Raw genomic sequence first — 17,771 nt, forward strand, 5'->3', positions numbered from 1 at the left:
TAGTGACATGTGACTGTAGATATTGATGTGTTTGGTTATTACACACATCTCCATGACGACACTACACATGACAGCGAGGAGGATGTGATGTCATCAGAATCTCTCAGTAGTGCAGCCTCAGGCTTTGGGCCTGTGACTTAAAATGACCACTTGTCAGCATAGAAGGAAAGTTTTTTTTCGCATTGTAATGTCCACTAGGGCGTCGCTTTCATCATCCACTTACATCCCCATCAGACTTGTTTTGCTCGTTGCTCTCCTCCCTGTCTTGTCTGTCTCCCTGTTCTTCGCTCTTGTTTTCTACGGTTAGCGTCTCCTGCTCTGTAGGCGGCGTCTCTGCGTCACCCATGTCTGGTTTTTCCTCCTCTTTGTGGGGTTTCTCCCCCTGCTCTGGTCCGGTCTCCCCCATGGCCTCCTCTGGTTTGGTGGGGGCCTCCTCTGGTTTGGTGGGGGCCTCCTCTGGTTTGGCGGGGGATTCCTCCGTTTTGGTGGGGGCCTCCAGGTTACTCGGTTGGTTCTCTGATGTCTTGTCCGCAGACTCAGATGGTGAATTCTCCTCTATGGGGGATGCGCCTCCGTCTGTCTTGTCCACCAGAGCAGTGTCGCCCTCCTCTGACTTCTCGCCGTTCTCTTCAGCATCTGCGTTGATTGCATCAATGTCAAAGTCCATATCGGATTGGGATTTCCTAAACTTTCGGCTGGGAGGTCTCCGCTTTATGGAGCCTCTTGTGCGGACCTGGAAAGAAGAGAAGAAAATTATATTTATAATTTATAATTAATTTATTATTATTTTAAATATTGGTTATTTCTTATATTACTTTCTATAGTTTTATTATAAACATTTGTTTTTGATCTATTTGAGTTAGTAGCATCATTTTTCAGTGACAAAGTAAACAAGTTTCAATGCGCAGAGGATTGTTACACGGCAAGGAAGTGAGACACAAAATACCTTAGAGGGATTTCCTGCCATATTGAGTGGATTATGAGGTGTGCACACATGTACACATAGAGGCAATAATCCCATATACTGAATATATAATGTTACCATACAGTGTACTTTATAGTGCCACACTGTACACATTACTAATGGTACACACAAATTGCCATAGCGCCATATATATATATATTTATATATATATATATATATATATATATATATATATATTTCATTAATTCATATAGTAAACATAAATAATGACACTATATAGTACACATAAATAATAGCGCCATACGGTACACATAAATAAATGGTACCACATGTTACACACAAATAATGGCACCATATGGTATACATAAATAATTAAACCATGTAGTAAACATAAAGAATAAATAATAATAAATATAAACATAATAATTATTTTGTGTAGCCGCAGAGAACAATGGCCATAGAGTATACAGTGTGTATACACTACGGCTCTGATTCCATGCAATTTAATGTAATGCTGCAGTATCATTTAACAATGGGGGTTGTTTCAATCTGCAACAACGGCCATTGTTTAATGAAAAAATACACTGTGTGAATGAGGCCTAATAATAGAACCGTACAGTACACAAAAATAATGGTGCCATACAGTACACATACATAATGTATCTGTAGAGTACACATAAATAATTGTGCCATACAGTACATGTAAATAATGTAACCGTACAGTACACATAAATAATAGTGCCATACAGGTAAACGTAAATAATTGTGCCATACAGTGCACGTAAATAATTGTACCATACAGTGCACCTAAATAATTGTGCCACACAGTGCACGTAAATATTGACACCATACGGTACACAAAAGTAATAGCTCCATATAGTACACATGAATACTGACACCATACGGAACACATAAGTAATGGCTCCATACCGTATACATTTATATTGACACCATACAGTAGGCCCTGTACAGTACATGTAAATAATGTAACCTTACAGCAAACATAGATAATGGTGCCATACAGTACACATAGATAACAGCACCATAAAGTACACATAAATAATGGTGGCCATGTATGTGCCAGCCTAGTACTCCCTGTATACAACAGTAGCAGCCTTATATCATCCCATGCACTGGGGCCTCATCTGTACTGTATGCAGCAGCTGCACCATCAGACTGTCCCTTACATATGTGCTGATAACATTGTAGCTGCTCACAACCACCACTAGGTGGAGCCCAATGCACACTGATTTGAAAAGGCCTCATTTACTGACTGTGGGGACTGAGGGGTAATGGGGAGGGGGTTTACACTATAATTTCTGCCCCACCCTTTACATGTGACCCTACCACTGCTGCATCAGTGTGCGCCCGCATCCGAATTCACCGCTGCACATGATTGTGCTTTATACAACATATACGTTGGTGCTATATAAATCTAGTCTGTAATACGCTTATATCTTCTAGTAAAACACGTCCATCAGACCATAAGGTGATCGGGGGAGGAAGGGTAAATATTTGAGTCGTCAGGTTCCAAGACAAACACTTCAAACTGTACAAAACCTGTCTGCAGGGACAGAATATTTAGCAATCCATAGTCACATGACACGCTGTCCCGCTGGATGGGACTCCATGATGTCATTCATGTAACGTCTATAGACCACCCTGGATTTATTCATCGAATTGTTGCCACAATGTACAGACGTTACCTTAGTGTAGCTTTGGAGGTGAGCGCCCTCTGGTGGTTGTTCAAAGCTGACTGGTGATTCTTCTGCACTACTGGAATGTGGCTGCACCCCAGGGCTGCTGGGGGTGGATGGAGGCGTGCAAAATGGGGAGGCCATGAGTTTTAATCCAGGGCTCTTTGGGGATGGTCCTGGGAGAAGTGATGAGGGAGCGAAGGCCAAGTTAGCCTAAAATAGAAGGAATTATACATGCATATATAGTTATATACAGGAGAACCCCAGGTTATACCAGCTGTACATATATAATTATTATACAGTATATACCCAGGTTATACCAGCTGTACATATATAATTATATACAGGAGATCCCCAGGTTATACCAGCTGTACATATATAATTATATACAGGAGAACCCCAGGTTATACCAGCTGTACATATATAATTATATACAGTAGATACCCAGGTTATACCAGCTGTACATATATCATTATATACAGGATATACCCAGGATATACCAGCTGTACATATATCATTATATACAGTATATACCCAGGTTATACCAGCTGTACATATATCATTATATACAGGAGATACCCAGGTTATACCGGCTGTACATATATCATTATATACAGTATATACCCAGGTTATACCAGCTGTACATATATAATTATATACAGTATATACCCAGGTTATACCAGCATGGTGTATATCGCTGTATATTGGTATTCCCCAGGTTATAGCAGTGTGGTACATGGTACTTACCTGAAGTTTCTCAATGAGAGGGGAGCTCTTCACCTTGACCTTGGGCACCTGTGACTGTGGAGGAGACAGCTTCTACAGGATACAAGAGCAGAGAGCGCTCAGTTATTATACATTCCCACCATCACCAGTAATACAGGAGAACGCTCTGATACTTGTATAACATTATATATTGTGTATAAGAAGGACAGCTCAGGGATGGTACAGAGCATGCCCACTACTCATGCCCACTACTCAGCATGGAGATGAGCTGTCAGTCTGCACTGTGCCTGCAGCTTCCTGTGTGTGCTGAGCCTGGTGGACAGGAATAAGACATGTGGGGTATCTATGTGTATCTAAACTAACCATACACAGCATCTCCTATCTATCTATCTCCTATCTATCTATCTCCTATCTATCTATCTATCTATCCATCCATCCACCCCTCCATGTCTCTCACCTCATCCCCATTGTTGGAGACCTCAGGTTTCGGCAGTGGCAGAGAACACGGCGGTTTCCGTCTGGTCGGTTTATGTGGTGGAACCTTAGAAAGAACAGACACAATGATAATGCCGCCTGATATAGATAATCCTAACCCGCCCTATACATGCAGTATAATACCCAATGGGATCTGGGGAGCGGTGGATTGCTGGCGCCATGAGAAATGTTACATGTGCTTCTCTATTGGTCGGTTTCATTGGGTCCACCTGGCAGGAGTGACATCTCCATGGACATCCAAACTTCTATCACATTGCATCTATGGGTCACATGACCTAACAACATGGCAGTCTGTCTGCCCATAAGATATCAGGCAGCCCCTGTAGACAGAAATTGGGTTTGGGCTACGGAAATGTATCAGCGGCCACTTTCTGCCCAGTAGTCACCTCTCGGCAAGCACCGTGATCCCCGCCCGACCCTTCTCCCCTGTGTCTGGCCGCCCCCAGACCACCCCCCATGCCGCCCCCAGACCACCTCCATGTCCCCCCCCCCCCCCCCCCCGTACCTCTTTTCTTGGACTGTTTAAGGCTTCCCCGAATAAGCCAGCGAGCCTGGCCACAGACGGTGGTGCTGACTCTTCAGCGGCGCCACCTTCTGCTGATTTCTCCTAAGAAAAATACGGAAAAAAACATAATATAATAACATTTCTTGCACCTCATGTTTCAGGATCTGCGCTTGCTGTCAGTGAATGGAGAATTATGAAACCAGCACAGACACAATTCATCTGAGCAATAACTGCAATGGTCTCCAGTCCCCCCCCCCATCCATAGATGGAGCTGGTGCTTCCAGGATTACAGACAGCGCCACTCCTCATCATGGTCAGTGTCCGCCATTGCAGCTCAGTCCTAATGACATGACCAGAGCTGAAGCCCACACATCCCCTCAATAGTCAGGGCCTCTGTTATATCTCAGTCTGCATCTGATAAGTCTGTTAACCCTTCGCAGTCCTGTCTCCTGTGTTATTTCCGGCCATAAGAGATTCTGCTCGGACTTTATCCCAACAAGGAAACAGACGCTGAGACTTATCTCCTCCTATTATATATAATGGGGGGGGGGGGGAGCTTCTCGTGGGAAACTCTACAAGTGATTGTTATTAGTGACAACAGCGACTAATACAGGACGGGGCTGCTGATATACTAGAGGCTGTACTCTGCAGTATACGGACGGGGCTGCTGATACACTAGAGGCTGTACTCTGCAGTATACAGAGGGGGCTGGTGATATACTATAGGCTGTACTCTGCAGTATACGGACGGGGCTGCTGATACACTAGAGGCTGTACTCTGCAGTATACAGAGGGGGCTGGTGATATACTATAGGCTGTACTCTGCAGTATACGGACGGTGCTGCTGATATACTATAGGCTGTACTCTGCAGTATACGGACGGGGCTGCTGATACACTAGAGGCTGTACTCTGCAGTATACAGAGGGGGCTGGTGATATACTATAGGCTGTACTCTGCAGTATACGGACGGGGCTGCTGATATACTAGAGGCTGTACTCTGCAGTATACGGACGGGGCTGCTGATATACTATAGGCTGTACTCTGCAGTATACAGGACGGGGCTGGTGATATATAGGCTGTACTCTGCAGTATACAGGACGGGGCTGCTGATATACTATAGGCTGTACTCTGCAGTATACGGACGGGGCTGCTGATACACTAGAGGCTGTACTCTGCAGTATACAGAGGGGGCTGGTGATATACTATAGGCTGTACTCTGCAGTATACGGACGGGGCTGCTGATATACTAGAGGCTGTACTCTGCAGTATACGGACGGGGCTGGTGATATACTATAGGCTGTACTCTGCAGTATACAGGACGGGGCTGGTGATATACTATAGGCTGTACTCTGCAGTATACAGGACGGGGCTGGTGATACACTAGAGGCTGTACTCTGCAGTATACAGAGGGGGCTGCTGATATACTATAGGCTGTACTCTGCAGTATACAGGACGGGGCTGCTGATATACTAGAGGCTGTACTCTGCAGTATACGGACGGGGCTGCTGATACACTAGAGGCTGTACTCTGCAGTATACAGAGGGGGCTGGTGATATACTAGAGGCTGTACTCTGCAGTATACGGACGGGGCTGCTGATACACTAGAGGCTGTACTCTGCAGTATACAGAGGGGGCTGGTGATATACTATAGGCTGTACTCTGCAGTATACGGACGGGGCTGGTGATATACTATAGGCTGTACTCTGCAGTATACGGACGGGGCTGCTGATATACTATAGGCTGTACTCTGCAGTATACAGGACGGGGCTGCTGATATACTATAGGCTGTACTCTGCAGTATACAGGACGGGGCTGCTGATATACTAGAGGCTGTACTCTGCAGTATACAGGACGGGGCTGCTGATATACTAGAGGCTGTACTCTGCAGTATACAGAGGGGGCTGGTGATATACTATAGGCTGTACTCTGCAGTATACGGACGGGGCTGCTGATATACTAGAGGCTGTACTCTGCAGTATACGGACGGGGCTGGTGATATACTATAGGCTGTACTCTGCAGTATACAGGACGGGGCTGGTGATATACTATAGGCTGTACTCTGCAGTATACGGACGGGGCTGCTGATACACTAGAGGCTGTACTCTGCAGTATACGGACGGGGCTGCTGATACACTAGAGGCTGTACTCTGCAGTATACAGAGGGGGCTGGTGATATATAGGCTGCACTCTGCAGTATACGGACGGGGCTGGTGATATACTAGAGGCTGTACTCTGCAGTATACAGAGGGGGCTGGTGATATACTATAGGCTGTACTCTGCAGTATACGGACGGGTCTAGTGATATATAGGCTGTACTCTGCAGTATACGGATGGGTCTAGTGATATATAGGCTGTACTCTGCAGTATACGGACGGGGCTGGTGATATATAGGCTGTACTCTGCAGTATACGGACGGGGCTGCTGATATACTAGTGGCTGTATTCTGCAGTATACGGACGGGGCTGGTGATATACTATAGGCTGTACTCTGCAGTATACAGGACGGGGCTGGTAATATACTATAGGCTGTACTCTGCAGTATACAGGACGGGGCTGGTAATATACTATAGGCTGTACTCTGCAGTATACAGGACGGGGCTGGTGATATACTATAGGCTGTACTCTGCAGTATACAGAGGGGGCTGGTGATATACTATAAGCTGTACTCTGCAGTATACGGACGGGGCTGCTGATATACTAGAGGCTGTACTCTGCAGTATACAGGACGGGGCTGCTGATATACTAGAGGCTGTACTCTGCAGTATACGGACGGAGCTGCTGATATACTAGAGGCTGTACTCTGCAGTATACGGACGGGGCTGCTGATACACTAGAGGCTGTACTCTGCAGTATACGGACGGGGCTGCTGATACACTTGTGGCTGTACTCTGCAGTATACGGACGGGGCTGCTGATACACTAGAGGCTGTACTCTGCAGTATACGGACGGGGCTGGTGATATACTAGAGGCTGTACTCTGCAGTATACGGACGGGGCTGGTGATATACTAGAGGCTGTACTCTGCAGTAGATGGACGGGTCCGGTGATATACTATAGGCTGTACTCTGCAGTATATGGATGGGGCTGGTGATATACTATAGGCTGTACTCTGCAGTATACGGACGGGGCTGGTGATATATAGGCTGTACTCTGCAGTATACGGAAGGGGCTGGTGATATATAGGCTGTACTCTGCAGTATACGGACGGGGCTGGTGATATACTATAGGCTGTACTCTGCAGTATACGGACGGGGATGGTAATATATAGGCTGTACTCTGCAGTATACGGACGGGGCTGGTGATATACTAGAGGCTGTACTCTGCAGTATACAGGACGGGGCTGGTAATATACTATAGGCTGTACTCTGCAGTATACGGACGGGGCTGGTGATATATAGGCTGTACTCTGCAGTATACGGACGGGGCTGGTGATATATAGGCTGTACTCTGCAGTATACGGACGGGTCTAGTGATATACTATAGGCTGTACTCTGCAGTATACGGACGGGTCTAGTGATATACTATAGGCTGTACTCTGCAGTATACGGACGGGTCTAGTGATATACTATAGGCTGTACTCTGCAGTATACGGACGGGTCTAGTGATATACTATAGGCTGTACTCTGCAGTATACGGACGGGTCTGGGCAGTGTTCACACCCGATGCCGCACAGACCTCCTGCTGCCTCTCTCCCTCGGGCTGAGCTGCTGCCAGCCTCCCTTTCCTCCCTTTCACTCGGTAACTTATCAGGTTGCGTCAGATCCAGGATTTATCTCCGCTTGTAATACTCAGACGTTTGATGATCTGACAGAAGTTATTACGTAAGGAGAGTTACACAACCTCCCTGATGTCTGTGCACACAGCTGCCGCCTCTGTCTCTGGGCAGACATTGTAATCTTGGATCCTCAACCCCAAGTCAGATTAGTATGGGGCCCATCTGCCTCCTCTGCAGCCCTCAGTCCTCCAATGTACAATAGAGCAGTGACTGGCTGAGGTGATCTCCCCCCCCCCCCCCCCCCACGTTTTACATTCAGTACTTTGCATATAGCAGTATACTATTGTTATTTGTTATGGTTTCTTTTATACCTGCAGTGAAGGGGTATGCCGCTGCCCCATCCCCCACCGCTGCCATCTCGGGGTAAGCCACTAAACTCACAGCCAACCTGGCACTGACTGAGGTGGCTCACCACTGGGGCCAGTGACTGGCTGAGCGGCATTTCCTCCGGAGGGCTAGCTATATAGCACCTATATACAAGGGCCCTGCTGGAGGCCTATGGACAGGGAGAGTCTACCTACTGGGGGATGTCTACAGGGGTGAACTACCTTTTACACTGAATACTGGGGCAACTACATACTGGTGCCACCCACCTAATAGAAGGGACTATATACTGGTGCCACCTACCTGATAGGGGGAACTATATACTGGTGCCACCAGAAGCGGATTAACTTTACCATAGGCCCCGGGCTGTTCACCAAGCCTGGGCCCCCCCACCCCACTGTAACTATGGCAGCACTAGCCTGGGCCCCCCCACCCCACTGTAACTATGGCAGCACTAGCCTGGGCCCCCCCACCCCACTGTAACTATGGCAGCATTAGCCTGGCGTTCATAGTACAGGACAGATAATGTCATGATGTCCTGATTTGTGCAAAATTGCCATAAAAAAAACTGTGATTTTTTTTTGCAAATCATGTAAGAAGTGCAACCAGGAGACAGTACACCACCGAAAGTATAAGTCTTTTTGGGTGGTCATGGGCCCCCCAGGAGCTCAGGGCCCTGGGCTGCCGCCCGAAACGCCCCTATTATAATCCACTACTGGGTGCCACCCACCTAATGGCGGGGAGGGGGGACTACATACTGGTGCCACCCACTTAATGGGAAGAACTATATCCTGGTGCCACCTACCTAATGGGGGGAACTATATACCGGTGCCACCCACCTAATAGGAGGAACTATATACTGGTGCCACCCACCTAATGGGAGGAACTATATACTGCTGCCACCTACCTAATGGCGGGTAGGGGGGACTACAGATTGGTGCCACCCAGCTAATGGGAGGAACTACATATTGGTAACCCCTACCTAATTGGGGGGGGGGGGACTACAGGGGCGGAACTATATACTGCTGCCACCAACCTAATGGGCGGAATTATATACTGGTGTCACCCACTTAATGGGGGAACTACATACTGGTGCCACCTACCTAATGGGGGGGGACTACAGACTGGTGCCACCTATCTAATTGGGGGAACTACATAACTACAGACTGGTGCCACCTACCTAATGGGCAAAACTACATACTGATGCCACAAATCTAATGGTGCAGAACTACAGACCTGTGCCCCCCCCCACACACACACACCCCTATCCACTTTACTGTGAAGGACACTAAGGGAGACACCATTACTTTTTGGGGCACTATTGATGGAAAAAAGGACTAGAAAATATTTTTCTGGTAGGTTCTGCAAAGATGAATTGAAGCTATAAGAAATTGCCCTGGTGGTCTGGGCCATATGGACACATAAAAGGGAAAGTAGCTGACTTGGATGAAAGACACCACCTGTAAGTCACTGGATGTAACTGCACTGTAATCACTTATATAATCTTTTGAAAATGTTGATCTTTTGAGTATGGCTCTTGGAAGATAATCAATCAAGAGGGGTCTTCTCATGAAGATATCCATCAATGATGTGATTATTTACATATACCCCATCTAGGACTGCGATGGCTTTGGGTGGGTGGATACCGGCGGGGTAGGTTTCATTCCGACCTGCAGTGGCCACTACTGGCGAAATGTTGTATTACATGCCACAGCTCTCTGGCTCATACTGTAGATAGGGGACCTGAATGTGGACCCCCTCTCTATGGGGCCCCTTTGCCCTATTAGGGTATGTGTTGGGGGGGGGGTCATCATTTCATCCCATCCCCGTTAAATAACAGTATCAATAAAGCTTTCTCCAAGAGTCCACATCTCTACAGGTCGGTCTGTGTCCTATCATGTCTAAGTCTGTAATGACAGTGATCAGAGATTTAGGGGTTTACTCAGTAAGCCGTGGAGTGGCTGATCACTCGGTAATCGTCTAAGAGCAGCCAGGGCTCCGGCTCAGAGAGGCAGCACTGTGCCAATAAGCTGGTTAGGAAGAGATTTCATTACATGTCCTCATTTCTGTCTTGTTTCTTGGTGATGACACCAGGTTTATAGTGCGGCCTGGGAAAAGGAGACACCTATTAACGGGACAGGATAGCAGGTTTCCTTACAGGTTTTACAAGTGTTAATTCTCTTCCAGTTTCCAGGGGAGGGGCTTTGATTAGGGGCGGGGCTTATTGCAGACAGCAGAGGGGGAGGGCTCCTGCTGCAGACAGTTGCCTTACAGTGATTACGTGATCACAACCATTCTAAACACAGAAGTCATTATACTGTGCTGGATCTATCATATAACGTATCAGAGCGGTGAAAACTACAGTGTGAACACAGCCTAAAACTTACTACAGAGCTGAGTACAGCAACTTAGAGGCTCAGTACAACCAACTGGTGACAGACCGAGGAATTGTTCAACTAAACTATGGATTTGTGTAAAGTGAGCTTGAGGTTTTCATGCTAAAGCGGAACCACATGTGCACAGATTGTAGTTAGTATCACATCACTTTCTTTGTTTCACCTTTTATTCTGGTCTGGATTTGGTCTCTGCCCTGGTCTGAATATCACACACAATGGGCATGGTGTAATACTCCACTTGTCCTGTGGTGGCACTGCAGGGAAGCTGAACACCTCCTTTCAGGTTTCCCCACAGATCAAAGCCGATCACTAGGATTTCTGGTTTTGCCTGTTGTTTTTATGACATTACATGAGTTAATCTGTTCATTTCCTAACACGCAGGGTGAGAGGCCATGGACACTACTAGTCACCATAATGAAGACTAGGCCATTTGGGTGATGGGTCCTCTGGCTGCAGAGTGTTGCATAATTGCCATTGCGGTCGTTGCTTCAGATGAGGACGTCTTGCAGCAGCCAAATGTTTCCGTCCAAGACTTGTTAAAGCAAATAATCAGGAAGTTGTGAGGATCAGCCGTCTGTGTGGCAGAGGCCTCCAAAACAGCACAATGAGATAGGGAGCTGTCAGCGAGCGGAGGCCAAGGAACACCAATGTGAGAAGGTGCAGCCGCAACACAAAGCCTCACCGCAGGAAATGCACACGTTTCCGTTACTTCTGCTGAACCATACAGCTTCCCCCACAGCAATAAAGAGGCTCCGTGTCATATCTGGTGGCATGAGACAGAGCAGAGGCCTGCACCTGGTCTCAGCCCGCCATTAAGGGTGTTTGCAGAATAATTCTGACACTAGTTTATTACAGGAACAGGCAGCCAGGGGGCCCTAATGCTGCCCACCCATTTCTCATGCTCTCCTGTCTACTGTGCCATAGTGCTGAGGAAAACCGGGCTAACGGGCTGCACTGTGCTGGGCTGATGATTTACATAGTACGGCACTATAGATGGCATGTGGAGGAGAAGGGGTTAATGATGCACTGGGCTAGCAAGATGCTATGTGATCAAAAAGCACAGAAATAGTAAGGAAAGGGTTACACTAAGCACGGAGCTGCAAAGCTGGAGGAGAGAGGAAGACATTACACTTTAGCACTGTGGACATATAGCTGTAGATACACGGTTGTTTCTATAAGGGACATCTGCCCTCACTGAGCTTTATGGGTGGTCGGAGATAAGAGGGAAGCCTTGATTCACCTTTAAGGAACAGTGTGGATCATTTTGAGCAGGTAGACTGGCTCCGCTTACAGGTACACAGCCCTGGCGGTCCCAAGTTCTTCCTCCCTATCCTGCACATAGCACATGCTAAGCCCCGCCCCCACTTCCTATAATGTGTTCAGATATCTCCTGATAACAGGCAGTGAAAATCAGATTGTAGGGAAGGGAGACACCTAGTGGCCATTTTCTGGGGTAAGGAGTCATCTTTGGCTAATAAAGTGATTTACAAATACTTTAGGAATCACATAAAGAGAAGATGATGCTGCCCGAGTGCAAGTACCCAGCCCCAGCACATTACAACTATGGTTATAGGGAAGGCCCGTTACCATTATCATCCAGAGGCCTAGATTATACACACCTGAAGGCCTGAGACTCCCAGTGATCGCTAGTGTTTACAGCTCATTGCATTACCATTGGGTCCTGTCAGTGATGGGCCATTATAGTCAACACTTATAGGTATGGTGATCAACTGAGGTCCTTAAAGGGGCAGCTTCATAGAGAATGAATGGAGGGGTAGCAGCTCAATTTTGCAGGGATTTTGGGGTCTCTGTTTTTTTAGTTTTTGGGAGGCGTAGTGGTCGGCCCATCTGTGACCTCTTATTTATACCCTTTACCGAGCATATCCTATGCCCCATATGGTAATACCCCTTTAAGATTTTTTTTTTTTTTACAGTCACCGGAAGGTCGAATGTTTTGTACATTTACTTATATAGGACCTCTATGTCAGCCAGAGGGAAGAGATACTGCAAAGCACTTCACTCTATGCTGCTCATGGGCGGTACCAGGCGGGACCACTCAGGAGGAAATCTGCATTAGCTAATGTCTATCCCAAATAGTATTTGTGGGAGAGAATGTCACAATATGGCCCCCTATGTTAGCGAGGAGATGGAGGGTCCCGCTTCCAGGACCCTGGACCCTCCACAAGAAGACTTCTCTATAAGCTGCTCATGGGAGGTGCCAGGTGGCGGACCACCTACAATTAACTCATCAAGAATTTGTGAGTTTGGCTTCAAATCTTTGGCAGATAATCTTTCTGTGTAAATGGACCCTAAGGGTCCTATTACACGGAGCGATTAGCGACTAACGATAAACGATCGCAAACGAGATTGTTTATCGTTAACCTGAAATCGATCACCATATTACACAGAGTAATGGTCGTTAGTTACGATTGTTACTATGATCGTTTACTCCCTCTGATCCCAGCAAAACAATGGACAATGTGCAATTACACTGAACGATTATTAAAAAATGCGGAACTTGAGCGAATGAATGTGGAATTACAGCGAATGATTAGCGAACGTTTAACAATAATTTTAGGTTCAGATCTAAATCAACGATCAACGACATACGAACGATTTTTCAATTGTTGCCTGCAATTACACTGAACGATTATCGTTTAAATTCTAAGGATTTAATTATTTTTTGCACGATAATCGTCCCGTGTAATAGGGCCCTAAGTCATTGGGAGACAATATACATTGTACACAATGCCATTCAGTATGAGTCTTCAGCTATTGCAGAACTGCTACTCCCATCATGCCCTGCTGAGAGTTGCAGTTTTGCAGCTGGAGAACAGGACGCACTGGCGGAATGCACCAAAGCCATCATAGCATGATGAGAGTTGTAGTTCTGCAACAACTAAAAAGCCACAGGGTGGGGAATAGGACGCACTAACGTGATGCAACACTAGGAATCCAGATTGTTCTTTAAACTGAGTTTTTGAAAAGTTGAAGATTCACAGGATGGGAATAGGATGTAGCGGCAGGCTGCACCGAGGGCTGTCAGCATGATGGGAGTTATAGTCAAACACAGTGATCACTGCCAGCTGCCATATGCAGAAACAGGGATGTAACCTGAAGCTCCCGAGCCCCAAAACACAGCCTACAATGGGCCCCAGTAACATTGGCGGTATAGGGGCCCCCCCAAGCTACAACCCTGTACAACGAATAATCATATCTTATAGCAGGTGTAGCAGAGCTGAGGGTGTCACTTACTTATAGACCCATGCACTTATTATCCCAATGCAAAGGAAATCAGTTCAACAACCAGTTCAGCTCTGCTGCATCTATGGTGTGGATAATAAGAGCGAGCCATGGAGACGGCCCACGTCTCAGCCTCACGTACACATCATCCCCCACTGCCCGCCACTCACCGGGAGACGCCGGGGACAAATGGCTGCAGCTCCCCTGAAGATTACCGGGAAGAAGGTCACGTGACGAGCAGCTGCTCAGTGCGGCTACGCCGGGAGAGCGGACACCTGGGGAGGGGGATCCCGGCTAGGTGTTGCAGGCAGCATGGCACGATGCTCTGGGCTCCTCCGGCCGGCTGGATAGAGCGTGGCTAGTGGTGGTCACCGGCAGGCGGGTGCACGACATTGACCCTGGCGAGCAGAAGCCCTTATAGTAGGAAGGAATGAGCCCCCGGTTCCCGCTGGGATCAGCACAGAGGATCTGTCTAATAAGATGTCACATGGTGTCTTATAGGGAATGACATTCCCAGAGTGCTCCCCCCCCCCCATGCTTAAAGGGACAGCCACTGCATTATTCAGCTGGGGATGCTAGAGTGCAGTGCCAGTGGGTGACCAGAGATGGCGACCATACAGGAACTGCTCCCCAGTAACACAGACCACATAGGGAAGGATGAGGCGGTGGTCTGCACACCCCTCCCTGATATACAGCTCCTAGGGGATATAATGCCCTCACACCAGCTACACTACCACTACACTAATACTACAACTCCCATCATGCACAAACAACCTATGGTGCATCCTATTCTCCAACTGGTGACCCTTCATCTGATGCAAAACTACAACCCCTATCATGCACTCACAACCTTTGGGGCATCCTATTCCCTATCCTGTGGCTCTCTGTCACCCATTATGCCCTCACAGGCTTTATTGAATCCCACCAATGCATTCTATTCTCCAACTGGTGACTCTTTATCTGCTGCAAAACTACAACTCCCATCATACACAGACAGCCTATGGTGCATCCTGCTATTACGTCCTATTCCTGAACCTGTGGCTCTCAAGTTGCTGCAAAACTACAACACCCATCATGCTGGGAGTTTGCAGCTGCTGAGAAGCCACAGGTTGGGGAATGGTAGCCTAAACCAATGCAACAGATGGGGTGGGGGGGGGGGTGAAAGAACAAAATAACCACCTGATGTCTTGTTACAGGGTTAGATTCAGTCCCATGATGCTTTGCAGCTAGGAACCTTACTGAAAAGACTTTATTGGGGTGAACTTCCCCTTTAAGGATGAATCGTGGACAAACATATTTATCTGGTACAAAGGAAAACTGGACAGATGTCCGTAAAATTGTAGGAGTATAACCCTCATCATTGCTGCTATTACAGGTTACATCTCTGTATGATGTGTACAGTAATATTATAGGAGTATAACCCTCATCATTGCTGCTATTACAGATTACATCTCTGTATGATGTGTACAGTAATATTGTAGGAGTATAACCCTCATCATTGCTGCTATTACAGGTTACACTCTATGATGTGTACAGTAATATTGTAGGAGTATAGCCCTCATCATTGCTGCTATTACAGATTACATCTCTGTATGATGTGTACAGTAATATTGTGTAGGAGTATAACCCTCATCATTGCCGCTATTACAGGTTACACTCTATGATCTGTACACTAATATTATAGGAGTATAACCCTCATCATTGCCGCTATTAAAGGTTACACTCTGTATGATGTGTACAGTAATATTGTAGGAGTGTAACCCTCATCATTGCCGCTATTACAGGTTACACTCTGTATGATGTGAACAGTAATATTGTAGGAGTATAACCCTCATCATTGCCGCTATTACAGGTTACACTATGTATGTGTACAGTAATATTGTAGGAGTATAACCCTCATCATTGCTGCTATTACTGGTTACACTATGTATGATGTGTACAGTAATATTGTAGGAGTATAACCCTCATCATTGCCGCTATTACAGGTTACACTTTGTATGATGTGTACAGTAATATTGTAGGAGTATAACCCTCATCATTGCCGCTATTACAGGTTACACTATGTATGATGTGTACAGTAATATTGTAGGAGTATAACCCTCATCATTGCCGCTATTACAGGTTACATTCTGTATGGTGTACAGTAATATTGTAGGAGTATAACCCTCATCATTGCTGCTATTACAGGTTACACTCTGTATGATGTGTACAGTAATATTGTAGGAGTATAACCCTCATCATTGCCGCTATTACAGGTTATACTTTGTATGATGTGTACAGTAATATTGTAGGAGTATAACCCTCATCATTGCTGCTATTACAGGTTACATTCTGTATGATGTGTACAGTAATATTGTAGGAGTATAACCCTCATCATTGCCGCTATTACAGGTTACACTTTGTATGATGTGTACAGTAATATTGTAGGAGTATAACCCTCATCATTGCTGCTATTACAGGTTACATTCTGTATGATGTGTACAGTAATATTGTAGGAGTATAACCCTCATCATAGCTGCTATTACAGGTTACATTCAGTATGATCTGTACACTAATATTGTAGGAGTATAACCCTAATCATTGCCGCTATTACAGGTTACTTTCTGTATGATGTGTACACTAATATTGTAGGAGTATAACCCCCATCATTGCCGCTATTAAAGGTTACACTCTGTATGATGTGTACAGTAATATTGTAGGAGTATAACCCTCATCATTGCCGCTATTACAGGTTACACTCTGTATGATGTGTACAGTAATATTGTAGGAGTATAACCCTCATCATTGCCGCTATTACAGGTTACATTCTGTATGATGTGTACAGTAATAATGTGTAAGAGTATAACCCCCATCATTGCTGCTATTACAGGTTACACTCTGTATGGTGTACAGTAATATTGTAGGAGTATAACCCCCATCATTGCTGCTATTACAGGTTACATTCTGTATGATGTGTACAGTAATATTGTAGGAGTATAACCCTCATCATTGCTGCTATTACAGGTTACACTCTGTATGATGTGTACAGTAATAATGTGTAGAAGTATAACCCTCATCATTGCTGCTATTACAGGTTACATTCTGTATGATGTGTACACTAATATTGTAGGAGTATAACCCTCATCATTGCTGCTATTACAGGTTACACTCTGTATGATGTGTACAGTAATAATGTGTAGGAGTATAACCCTCATCATTGCTGCTATTATAGGTTACACTCTGTATGATGTGTACAGTAATATTGTAGGAGTATAACCACCATCATTGCTGCTATTACAGGTTACACTCTGTATGATGTGTACAGTAATATTGTAGGAGTATAACCCTCATCATTGCCGCTATTACAGGTTACAGTATGTATGATGTGTACAGTAATATTGTAGGAGTATAACCCTCATCATTGCCGCTATTACAGGTTACACTCTATGATCTGTACACTAATATTGTAGGAGTATAACCCTCATCATTGCCGCTATTACAGGTTACACTCTGTATGATGTGTACAGTAATATTGAAGTGGTATAACCCTCATCATTGCCGCTATTACAGGTTACACTTTGTATGATGTGTACAGTAATATTGTAGGAGTATAACCCTCATCATTGCTGCTATTACAGGTTACATTCAGTATGATCTGTACACTAATATTGTAGGAGTATAACCCTCATCATTGCCGCTATTACAGGT

General features: G+C 45.8%; 1 protein-coding gene and 1 long non-coding RNA gene across 2 annotated transcripts in view; one reads left to right on the forward strand and one right to left on the reverse strand.

The window, feature by feature from the left end:
• Nucleotides 1-4,774, forward strand: part of LOC138768107 (uncharacterized) — a 15,118-nt gene extending 10,344 nt beyond the window's left edge. Inside the window, exon 3 of the long non-coding RNA XR_011358933.1 lies at nt 4,510-4,774. This is a non-coding gene — a long non-coding RNA (uncharacterized lncRNA). The remainder of the gene's footprint in view (nt 1-4,509) is intronic.
• RCSD1 (RCSD domain containing 1) overlaps nt 1-17,771 on the reverse strand; it is a 41,457-nt gene that overhangs the window by 3,678 nt on the left and 20,008 nt on the right. The window contains exons 2-6 of the mRNA XM_069946154.1: nt 4,349-4,450; nt 3,806-3,889; nt 3,370-3,441; nt 2,632-2,835; nt 224-733 (exon numbers count right to left, since the gene is read on the reverse strand). Of these exons, the coding sequence (XP_069802255.1) occupies nt 224-733; nt 2,632-2,835; nt 3,370-3,441; nt 3,806-3,889; nt 4,349-4,450 (972 nt within the window). The remainder of the gene's footprint in view (nt 1-223; nt 734-2,631; nt 2,836-3,369; nt 3,442-3,805; nt 3,890-4,348; nt 4,451-17,771) is intronic.

The sequence above is a fragment of the Dendropsophus ebraccatus genome, chromosome 11, assembly GCF_027789765.1.
Source record: "Dendropsophus ebraccatus isolate aDenEbr1 chromosome 11, aDenEbr1.pat, whole genome shotgun sequence".
Classification (NCBI taxonomy): Eukaryota; Metazoa; Chordata; class Amphibia; order Anura; family Hylidae; genus Dendropsophus; species Dendropsophus ebraccatus.